Source organism: Nothobranchius furzeri, chromosome 16 (genome assembly GCF_043380555.1).
Source record: "Nothobranchius furzeri strain GRZ-AD chromosome 16, NfurGRZ-RIMD1, whole genome shotgun sequence".
Classification (NCBI taxonomy): Eukaryota; Metazoa; Chordata; class Actinopteri; order Cyprinodontiformes; family Nothobranchiidae; genus Nothobranchius; species Nothobranchius furzeri.
Genome location: NC_091756.1, coordinates 23,202,824 through 23,214,973, shown reverse-complemented (window position 1 = coordinate 23,214,973; position 12,150 = coordinate 23,202,824). Strand labels below are relative to the sequence as shown.

The following is a 12,150-nucleotide window of genomic DNA, read 5'->3' as shown; positions in this document are numbered from 1 at the left end:
AGGGGGTAATAACTCCATCAAAAAACTCCAGGATCTGCAGCTTTCTTAGAAAAAACAGGACGGGACAAAAAAGCAGGAGAGGAGAATGGGTTTGACCACCCCGAGAGCAAATAGGATGTGCCGAAACCCCTTCAATGGGTTCAACCACCCCGGAAACAGGTAGGATGCGCCAAACCCCTTGAGTCGGAATCTCCTTCCGCTAAATGGAGAAGAAGCAAAAAAAAAAAAAAAAAAATCCTCCAGGCAGATGACTACAGCTCACCACAGGTCCAGGTTGGTCGGATCATTCTGTCAAGATGAGGTGTGGGTGGCGGCGGACCGTGTGTGGTGGAGCTGACCAGGAGGCAGGAATGCAGGCGCGGATAACATAAAAATGGATTTAATAGCAGGATATGGCAGGAAACAACAAGAACAACACGGCAAACAACAATGATCCGACCCTGACACATACAAGACGGGAGGTATAAATACACAGGGAAACAATCAGGAACACATGGGCAGGTAAACAAGGGGCAGGTGAGACCAATAAAACTAATCAGGAGGCAGGGGAGAGTCACAGTCAGAGGGAGGCAGGAGCAGATCGTGACATCGGGAGCAGCTGATTAACTTTGGAAAGGTTGAAATAATACCTCAACTGAAGCCACAAATCCCAAATGAGCTAAAACGCAAGAAGCGGGGATGCAGAGAGGGAGCAAAATAGAGACAGAGAAAGAGGAAATTCAAACCATCTCTTCCATCGATCATAATGGGCAATGATAAATCAGGTGCTGGTCAGCATCAGAAGCAGGGACCTGAAAAGGCTCAACAGCCTAATAAAAAAGGCTGGTTCTGTTCTGGGGACGACTGTGGAACCACTGGAGGAGATCATGCAAAGAAGGATTCTCCAGAGAATCAAGAAAATGATGGACAACCCTGAGCATTCTCTTCACAAGACTGTCCGACAACGGAAGAGTGTCTTCAGTCAGAGGCTTCTTCAGTTTGGCTGCAGCACTGACCGCTACTGGAGATCCTTCCTGCCAACAGCCATTGTAATATACAACAACTCTTTGATGACTTGATTATTATTATTATTCTGAGCTACTACAGCAATCAATTTCCCTCTGGGATTAATAAAGTATTTTTGAATTGAATTGAATTGAATTATTATCTCTGCAAATGAACATGGACAGCAGTAACTCAGGAGGTAGAGCGGGTTGTCCAGTAAACAGAAGGTTGCAGGTTCGATCCCAGCTCTGACCAGAGAAGGCTGCTGTTGTGTCCTTGGGCAAGACACTCAACCCGCCTTGCCTGCAGGTGGTGGTCGGAGGGACTGGTGACACAAAGCAAACTTCTTGTGTTTTCTATTGACGGTCGGTGAACTGAAAAATCTAACTGCTAGTCTTTAAATGAGCTATCAGCACATTCAATAGCTAGCAGCCGTTAGGCAGGTAAAGAGCGCCCCCTAGGACCCTTACCCATTCAACACCCGAAGCATGAAAAATGACGCTGGGGGACCAAGCATTTGTTTCCGACGCGTTGGAAGTCCCATCACGTCGGGAGCCGACGCGCTTTGCCAGAACGTCATTTTCCAACTTCCGTCGTAAAACAGAGATTTCACCAAATTTTGACCTTTAACTTTCCCCTCACTCCCATCCTAACCATAACCCTCTTGTGCTTTTCAAAAATGTGTTTCTAGTTGTAACTCTCCGACTCGGTTAATGGGAAGTTTAGAATGAGTAACAGGTATAAGGTGAAGATTTGGGTGAGGAGAAGGTTAAAAAGCAAGAGGTTAGAGGTAAATGTCGGTGAAATGTGCGTTTTACCACGGGCATCGGAATCCGACGCTCTGGAACAGTGTGTCGCCTCCCGATGCGTTGGGACTCCGAACGCTTCAGAAACAAGCGCTTGGTCACCCAGCGACATTTCTTGACGCAACGTGTTGATCCATTCCACAAAGTGTCAAGTGCTGTTTCTGGTCAGCAGAGGGCGGCAGAGTGTTGTCTCGTGTAAAGTTGGTAAAGTTTCTACCTACACACTCTTGGTTGGTCAAAGTGTAAAAAGCTGCTTAGTGCCGCTTTAAGTTAGAAGGATTTAGTACAAAGAACTTCATGGACTCAAAGTCAACCTCTGATATTTGGCACGTTTAAGAACAACATTGACCCAAACAAGTGCAAACAGACAGAGCGGACCTGGTTATGCTGTAGCAGGTCAGATTAGATCTCCTCAGATTGGGTGGCTGTTAATTAGATTTACCAGAATAAACGTTTCCTCATCTGACACGCTTTATCTCCTAATGCTCGTTTAGGCTCATTAGGAAGCAGCCACTGAAGGATGCAATCATAAAATCAACAGCATCTTTGTTCGATCATGCTTGTGCATTTGTGCACACACCTCACTAGCAGTTAGTCACTTCTAATATTTCCTGTTTGATAAGCCATCTGTTGTAAATCCTTGGTTTCACTGACGCCTGTGTGTGTTTGTGTGCCGTGTGTGTGGCTCAATGTGTGAGAAAAACTTTTATGGCCCTTTTTCCCGCAATGATTTTGCATGATGTCTGAGGAACGTCTAAAACACAAGCTGGAGCAATAGCTGAGCAGAACCAGTGGGGGGAAATAATGACCTGAAGCTCAGTCTCAGGGCCAGATGTCTGCCGTCCAAGTCTCACCTCATAAAAGCGTACCTCTTGTTCTGGCTGATCAAGCAGATCTATAATACAGCTGTGTGTGTGTGTATGCATGCACGTGCATGTGTGTGTGTGTATACCTGCACGTGCATGTGTGTGTGTGTTTCAGCATATTTGTGTGTGAGGGCATTTATCAGAGATGACACACAGACATCTAAGTACTCTTTGGATTTGTGGCCCTTTCAACATGTGTGTGTGTGTGTGTGTGTGTGTGTGTGTGTGCGTGTGTGCGTGTGTGTGTGTGTGTGTGTGTGTGTGTGTGTGTGTGTGTGTGTGTCTGTGTGTGTGTGTGTGTGTGTGTGTGTGTAGGCTTTACAGTCATGTTCAACAGAGAACCAGAGAGTGAATGGACACAATGAAGAGTTGAGATCAAACCAACGGGCTTTTTTGTTCAACACAGACCAGTAAATTGAATATTTTTAAAAATCATCTTCTCCTTTGCATCATTTCATCAAAGCAAATGTTTCACAGTTGTATTTCAGAATTTTGATGAATATTTAGTGTATTCAAGGCTCCCAAAAATTCAGTTACATGTTTTTAGAGGTGTAAGTTACAGCATTGTGTTGAATTAGGGCAACCCAGGTAATAGCAGCGTTCTAGCTCTGAGTCATGGTGGAATGTTAATCTTTGTTGCTAAACGTGTTTCTTTGTCTTTGGTTTCAGTTCTTCTTCAGCTCCTGTGGGAACAATGACTCAATCCCAAGCAACTGCGTTTAAATGTGATCTTATTCAAACTTAGATTAGCTGTCAGGACCATCCAGTTGAAGCATTTGGACTCCCCCGTCGACTCTTGAATTGTTTTTGTTTCAACATTCTTGCATTTAGTGGATGACCCACTTTTTACCTTCCGTGGTTGTTGGCTGCATACTTCGTACTTTTTGTACAAGTTAGTCCACACAAGTTTTACGGGGCTCAAGTTGGCTGTCAGAGTTGGTTGTGAAATTACAGCTGGTGGGAAGGCATCCTTTTCTTTGTTTTATGACTATTTTTTATGTCTATGGCCTTTTTTACACAGGCAGCAAAAGGTGCAGTGCACTGCTTTCAAACTCATTAATGTGTTTGTTGAGCTGAGTTGAGAAAGTTAAAAATATCTAAACATGCAGTCATGGTAGGTCAGTGTGGATGCATCCAGTCAGAAAGTCACACACACACACACACACACACACACACACACACACACACACACACACACACACACACACACACGCACGCGCAATGGCATGGGGCCAAAACACCTATCGGATCTCCTTCCCGTATATACACCCAGCAGGGCTCTGAGATCTTTAGGAAACGGTCACCTGGTAGAACCTTGGGTCAGAACTAAACATGGCGAAGCTGCTTTTCGCTGCACACGGATGGAATCAGCTTCCTCGTGACCTCAAATGTTCCCAAACTCTAGTAATTTTTAAATAAAAAAAATGTTTTCTTCAGCCTTTGCTTGGCTGTTTCTTATACTGCACCTCCTTTTTCCCCTTAAACCTGACATGAATTAAGTTTGTTTTTTAATTGTGCTGCCACACTGATTTTAATGTTCTTGCTATTCTTTCTAATGGAAAGCACTGGAAAGCCTCTGTGTAATAAATGTGCTATATAAATGAAGCTACCTTGCCTTATTAATAATCTGTCATGCACAGTAAATAAAGAAAGAAACTGATCAAAAGCCTCATTAATGAAGCTTGGGTTCTAATTAGCCAAGTACACTAGTGTACTTTTGTGTACTTTTGTGAATGTTCTTGGCACCAAAAACACAGCAAAAAGTCAGTTACACAGAGTATGGGAGGCCAAGGACGGCATTTTGAACACAATGGTGCTTCGTAGCGTCATGTAAACAAGCGCTCTAGTTTGTCCCTTAAATAGTAATGGATACATAATGTTTGCAAAGTTTTTGGTAATTTTCTATGCAAACTTTGTGATGTATAGAAAGCAATTGATGGGGAAATTTGGCAACTTCAAGCAAGCACTGACTCTGGCATAAACACATGTAGGAGTTGAGGAAACTGTCATTGCAGCATGTGAGCCAAATGTCCTCTGATGAACAGGGATGGGTTGGGCACAGCCCACGGACAGTCAGTGGTAGAGTCATTTTTCTGTTAGCCAATCACAGGCCCAACAGTCAGCACCCCTGCCACCCTCTCTGAACTGAGAATAAAGAGAACCTGAATGACAATATGATGTTTTTTATGATATCACACTATGTTCATTTAAATAACTTATTGGTGCATTAATTGTCTAACATGACACTGTGCATCCAGTGGGTCTAAAACTACAAACTAATGGTTTCTATTAGTTGTGGCTCGTGACAGAGTCCAGTCCACCCTTCTGCCCCCAACTACGCCTTCCCATGGATGGCAGGATGGCATTCTTCATTCTTACATAGTGCACATTTTACAGAAATGAATAAAACATTTTTCAGCCCTGAAATGGATCATTCTGGAAGGTACTGAAATTTTCAATAAACCCACTGAGCAGATTTATGTGAGACAGACTTAATTCAATTCAATTCAGTTCTGCTTATTTATATAGCACCAAATCACGACGAGAGTCGTCTCGAAGTACTTCACATAATAAACATTCCAATATAGGTCAGGTCATTAAGCCAATCAGAAACAAGTTTGCTACATAAGGAACCCAGCAGGTTGCATCGAGTCACTGACTAGTGTAGAGTCTTTACAGCAATCCTCATACTAAGCAAGGATGCAGCGACAGTGGAGAGGAAAACTCCCTTTTAACAGGAAGAAACCTCCAGAGGATCCTGGCTCAGTATAAGCAGCCATCCTCCACGACTCACTGGGGATGGAGAAGACAGAGTAGACACACACACACACACACACACACACACACACACACACACACACACACACACACACACACACACACACACACACACACACACACACACACACACACACACACACACACACACACACACAACCACACATGGCTTCTGTGGTGTAACCCAAGCTTTATAGCACCCATAAGTTGTTGGTTATCGAACTGCATATGATTAAGTTCACACTGGGTGTTTCTCAATGTCAAGGCGCCTGGCCTTGCGAGGAAATGTCTTGAGAGGCCAGGCGCCTTGCTTACAAGGACACTGTCCTTCCTTGGTCAAAGAAATGGTTAAATGGAACAGACTTGCATCACGTGACCACGGCTTCCACAGCGGTCACGTAACGTCACGTGACACGGGAGATAATGTTATATTTTATACGTATAAATTTCAATATAAATATATAACGAGACTTTTACGTTTTAAATTATGTATATGTTTACTAAATTAAATGTATCAGCGAGTTACTACCCGCTAGCCACTGAAGCTGCAACTAATAAGCAACTCACCAACCATAGATAACTTCTATGGATCTAAAAAGTCATTTTCAATTAGTTGACTTACTTTTAAACTTGGTAATTGACACTGAAGTAGCTGCCGGCTTCTGATCCACTGTCCTTTTGAAAATACCGTGGTGTATTCTGGGTAATTTTTGACCAAGGCTAGGCTACAAGACACCTCCTGTGTATCCTTGCTCAGCTAGCTAAACGGCTAAAAAAACAGAGAACACACGCCTCGGTAGAACATGAACATTGGAACATGTCTTGGCGGCTACTGATGACGTATCTCCTAGGCAACCGGGGTGGGGCCAAGACATCAAGGCAAGGTTCCTTAGCATAGAGAAACACCCCAGTGTCTTTAAATTTCATAATTTCCTGTTGTGATCACATGGGCGGTCATGGGTCAGGCCAGCCATTTTGTTTGGAGAAAGCATCCAGAGAAGGACAAAGTGAAATCCATTTTGCATCCACCTGTGCTGAGATTTGAAGAAACTTTGTTTGTAAGTTTATATTTCATATTTTATGTTAGTGGATGAGGATTTATGTATATATTGTGAGTCCTAACATTAGATTTGAGTCAATTTATAGATGATTGGATTAGCCTCATACAGCTACAGTGGGGCAAAAAAGTATTTAGTCAGCCACCGATTGTGCAAGTTCTCCCACTTAAAATGATGACAGAGGTCAGTAATTTACATCATAGGTACACTTCAACTGTGAGATACAGAATGTGAAAAAAATCCATGAATTCACATGGCAGGATTTTTAAAGAATTTATTTGTAAATCAGGGTGGAAAATAAATATTTGGTCAATAACAAAAATTCAACTCAGTACTTTGTAACATAACCTTTGTTGGCAATAACAGAGGTCAAACGATTACTATAGGTCTTTACCAGGTTTGCACACACAGTAGCTGGTATTTTGGCCCATTCCTCCATGCAGATCTTCTCGAGAGCAGTGATGTTTTGGGGCTGTCGCCGAGCAACACAGACTTTCAACTCCCTCCACAGATTTTCTATAGGGTTGAGGTCTGGAGACTGGCTAGGCCACTCCAGGACTTTCAAATGCCACTTACGGAGCCACTCCTTTGTCACCCGGGCGGTGTGTTTGGGATCATTGTCGTGTTGGAAGACCCAGCCACGTTTCATCTTCAAAGCTCTCACTGATGGAAGGAGGTTTTGGCTCAGAATCTCACAATACATGGCCCCATTCATTCTGTCCTTAACACGGATCAATCGTCCTGTCCCCTTAGCAGAAAAGCAGCCCCAAAGCATGATGTTCCCACCCCCATGCTTCACAGTAGGTATGGTGTTCTTGGGATGCAACTCAGTATTCTTCTTCCTCCAAACACAACGAGTTGAGTTAATACCAAAAAGTTCTACTTTGGTTTCCTCTGACCACATGACATTCTCCCAATCCTCTGCTGTATCATCCATGTGCTCTCTGGCAAACTTCAGACGGGCCTGGACATGCACTGGCTTCAGCAGCGGAACACGTCTGGCACTGCAGGATTTGATTCCCTGCCATTGTAGTGTGTTACTGATGGTGACCTTTGTTACTGTGGTCCCAGCTCTCTGCAGGTCATTCACCAGGTCCCCCCATGTGGTTCTGGGATTCTTGCTCACCGTTCTCATGATCATTTTCACCCCACGGGATGAGACTTGCGTGGAGCCCCAGATCGAGGGAGATTATCAGTGGTCTTGTATGTCTTCCATTTTCTGATAATTGCTCCCACAGTTGATTTTTTCACACCAAGCTGCTTGCCTATTGTAGATTCACTCTTCCCAGTCTGGTGCAGGTCTACAATTCTTTTCCTGGTGTCCTTCGAAAGCTCTTTGGTCTTGGCCATAGTGGAGTTTGGAGTCTGACTGTTTGAGGCTGTGGACAGGTGTCTTTTATACAGATAATGAGTTCAAACAGGTGCCATTAATACAGGTAACAAGTGGAGGACAGAAAAGCTTCTTAAAGAACACGTTACAGGTCTGTGAGAGCCAGAGATTTTCCTTGTTTGAAGTGACCAAATACTTATTTTCCACCCTGATTTACAAATAAATTCTTTAAAAATCCTGCCATGTGAATTCATGGATTTTTTCCACATTCTGTCTCTCACAGTTAAAGTGTACCTATGATGTAAATTACTGACCTCTGTCATCATTTTAAGTGGGAGAACTTGCACAATCGGTGGCTGACTAAATACTATTTTGCCCCACTGTATGTGTAAACTTAGATATTAATGGCGCAACAATAATATGTTTATGTTTTATTTACAGTTTCACACGTTTGCTCTGGAAACATTGTTAGAAAGCATGCCAATGAAGATGACGATACACAAGTAAACAGCGTTCAACTTCACTTCCACGTCTGACTCATCATTTAATTCTTTCAATATTCCGTACATCAGTCAATCAGTCAATCATCCTTTATTTATAAAGCACCTTGCAGGCATGAGCATGCCACCAAGGTGCTGTACAACAAAAGAATAAAACAATAAAACATATAATGCCACAGACATAATTAAAACCACAAATAACAATTACAAAATATAAAACATTAACAATTGCTAACCCACAGAATTAAAAGCCAGATTGTCAAAGTAGGTTTTCAGCCTCATTTTAAAAACCGCTACTGATGGAGAGCCCCTAATGGTTAGGGGCAGTGCGTTCCACAGTTTTGGACCCGCAACAGAGAACGCCCTGTAACCTCTTAACTTCAACCTGGCCTTAGGAGCCACAAGCAGCAGCTGGTTCTCAGAGCGGAGTGACCGGGCCGGAACATATGGCTGCAGCAACTCTGTCAAATAGGTTGGAACCACAGCATTCAGCGCCTTAAACACCATTAAAATAAGTTTATAACGAATTCTAAAATCAACAGGCAACCAGTGGAGGGCAGCCATAATGGGTGTCACGTGTTCATGCTTCCTTTTGCTGTACAAGAATCTTGCTGCAGCATTCTGGACAAGCTGCAGCCGGTTTACAGTACCCTTACTTGCACCAAATAAAACGGAATTACAATAGTCGAGTCGTGAGGTAATAAAAGCATGAACAACAGTCTCACGGTCACATCTAGATAAAAACGGCTTTACTTTAGCCAAACAGAGGATACTACAGTAACCACATGAGCATCCATGCAGAATGCACTCTCCATCTTCACGCCAAGGTTTACTGCTGAAACATCCAAATATGAGTTCAATTCACCGCAGTCTACGTTTGAAAAATCAACATGTCCACTCGGACCAAACAACAGTGCCTCTGTTTTTTTCCATTGAGACACAGGAAGTTTTCTGCCAACCATATCTTAATTTCTTCCAAAGAATCCCAAAAAATTTTTATCGTGTGATCACCGGCGCCATCTAGAGGCATGTACAATTGGCAGTCGTCGGCATAGAGATGGAACCCAATTCCAAACTTTCATAAAATGTCACCCAATGTGAGAATATAAATTGAAAACTGTAAGGGTCCCAGTATTGAAGTATTGGACATCTGTTTAGCTATCTGTCATTCATGTGATCCTACACGTAGTGACAGAATAGCTTCAGTGAAGATTGTTTGGTTAACATTACCACTCTGGCCTGAGGAGGCTTTCTGTAGGGGCGGTCAACCTGTTCATGAACACACTGGGTGTCATACTCACACTGTGAAGATCCGTGTTTACGCACTTCCATAGGCATCACCACACGCATGTGAGCCATCCATCCTGTGTCCTGTCATGTAAAGGGTCTGAAACACATTGCTTTCTAGTCACATAAAGTGTTTATTGCTGTGGGATGAAAGTCTGAACCAGGTGTCCCTCAATCTACATAAAGCACAGACACGTCTTTCCCCCTGCCGGTAATTACAGCCCTTCGCTACAGACGTCTGATTTACATTCGGGTGCACCTTTTATCTTTAGTCTCATTTTATTTTACTTGTCTGCCTGCTTGTTCTCATTCTCTGGATTCACACACAAACACACACACACACACACACACACACACACACACACACACACACACACACACACAACAGCTGTTTGATCGAGATGTGAGTGGCAGTCCAATTCTCTGATGAGCTTTGAACAGACGAAGCATGTCAGCATTGTGATCGCTGTGTGCTCCAGAGAGAGATAAAGGTCGGACGTGTTTATTGTGTGAAGGAGAGAGAGAGAGAGAGAGAGAGAGAGAGAGAGAGAGAGAGAGAGAGAGAGAGAGAGAGAGAGAGAGAGAGAGAGAGAGAGAGAAAACTTGGATTGATTTGTCATATCTGAAAAGTACACAGATGTTAGCATATTTCCTATTGAGCAAACGACACAGGTGTTCCTGCATCCCAGCATTTTGTTGCTCCCATCAGGTGATATTCAGATCTCATGCCCTTTCAGTCATCACTCCTTTTTGTCTCTTTGTTTCTCCAGCCTGAAGAGTTGACTAATGCCCTGGAGATCAGCAACATTGTCTTCACCAGCCTCTTCTCCCTGGAGATGCTGCTGAAGGTTTTGGTCTATGGGCCTTTCGGCTACATCAAGAATCCCTACAACATATTTGATGGCATAATTGTGGTGATCAGGTAAGAATTAGAGAAACACAACCAAAACCATCAGATAAAACATCTAGATCAGGTCACCAGCTGTCTCAAAATGTTATTTTTTTCCTGATTTCAAGTGGCTTCCTAGTTTTTGTTCTTGTAAACTTGGTTATTTTTACAGAAATCCACACTGTAACCCCGAATAAGTTCCCAGAACTCAAACATTTTGAGGCAATCAATCGCCTCAATTTTTTTGAGTTTTGATACTGAAAATTTTAAGTTTTCATAAATTAAATTTCTTAATAAGTTTTACTCGTACATTTTAAGTTAATTTAAAATTGCTCATCCAATCAACTCAAAATATTTTAGTTACCATTTGTACAAACTTTCAGGCAACCTTGAACATTTCTGAAGCCGATGGTGCAACTTCCCCTATTCATATTTTTAATTTGCACCACCTGTTTATGGATGAATCCCAACAGTAACTCTGTATTCCCTTTTGTAATAATCCAAGCCATCGACATTAAGATTTATATACTGCAAAATGGAGTAACATAAACCACGATTTTAAAGCAGGTTCATTGAGAAACCATGTTTTACTTCATCTTTAGTCACTGAGTTTTTCATGAAGACTGAACATGAAAATAGTCTCCTACACCTATCTGCCAGATTAGCTTCTGATAGAAAACAGGTGGAAAAACACTTGCTCCAGAAAAACCGGACGGATTACACAGACTCGCCCATGGTGGCTCATGGCGGAGCAGGCTGTTGTTGGTTTTGTATCCAGGAAAGAGAAGACAACATCTCAGCTAGTAGAAGCTAATGTTAGCATTAAAATGTTATGATGTTTATGTTTTATGTGAAAAAAAACAACTTAAACATGACATCATCACACTTAGGTTAATGTATCCTTGTAAAACCTTCACAAGTCATAAACTGACGAAGGAGAATCTGTCAAAGCCAAAAATATCAGTTTGAACTTTTATTTATATTCAAACGTAAGAGAACAGTGATTTCAGAAGAGGGTTAATTACTGTTAAAAGTAGGTGAATGGTCCCAGGGGGAGTCTGTGGTGAGTTTCAGATGCTGTCTTCAAATGACCCCAAGAATACATAATAATATTTGTTTATTAAGTTGTTATAAATAGATGAATAATAAACAATGCAGAGTGTAAACGGGCTAAATGGAGTTGTGTGTACAATGGTAAAATACTTCCTGTAAATATTAATGGTGCATGTAATTTTATGTGGATTGTCACTAAGCAGCCCTTAACTTTACTTATGTCAGCAGTTCTGACTTTTATTTGTGAGAACTTCTCGTGTAAAAACAGTAAAAGATTGATGTCTATGAGGAGGCAGCTTAAGGATCTGGGAGTTTAATACTTTGTTCAAACAGAAGTAGCACAGTGTCATAGCAGGGTTAGAAAGTCCCATATGCAATGTCTGAGACCTTTGGTTGGAAGATTGTGTAGGTCTGATTTACCAGCTTACAGGGAGAACCCAGACAGATCCGTGGTTTTATCATCGACATACACATATATGGACAATTCATTTCCATAGGCTCCAATAACACGTTTTTGAAGAAAAATGGGAGGCGGCCACCACCGCCATTTTGACCGTGTCACAGGTTCCGTCAAGCCCGGACAATTCCACAAAAGGGAA

General features: G+C 42.3%; 1 protein-coding gene across 15 annotated transcripts in view; it reads left to right on the top strand.

Annotated features, from left to right (window-relative positions):
- The window catches only part of cacna1g (calcium channel, voltage-dependent, T type, alpha 1G subunit), a 452,092-nt gene that overhangs the window by 258,892 nt on the left and 181,050 nt on the right, over window positions 1–12,150 (top strand). For all 15 annotated transcript variants that reach the window (XM_054748980.2, XM_054748983.2, XM_054748979.2 and 12 more), the window contains exon 11: window positions 10,380–10,531. In XM_054748980.2, the coding sequence (XP_054604955.2) occupies window positions 10,380–10,531 (152 nt within the window). The remainder of the gene's footprint in view (window positions 1–10,379; window positions 10,532–12,150) is intronic.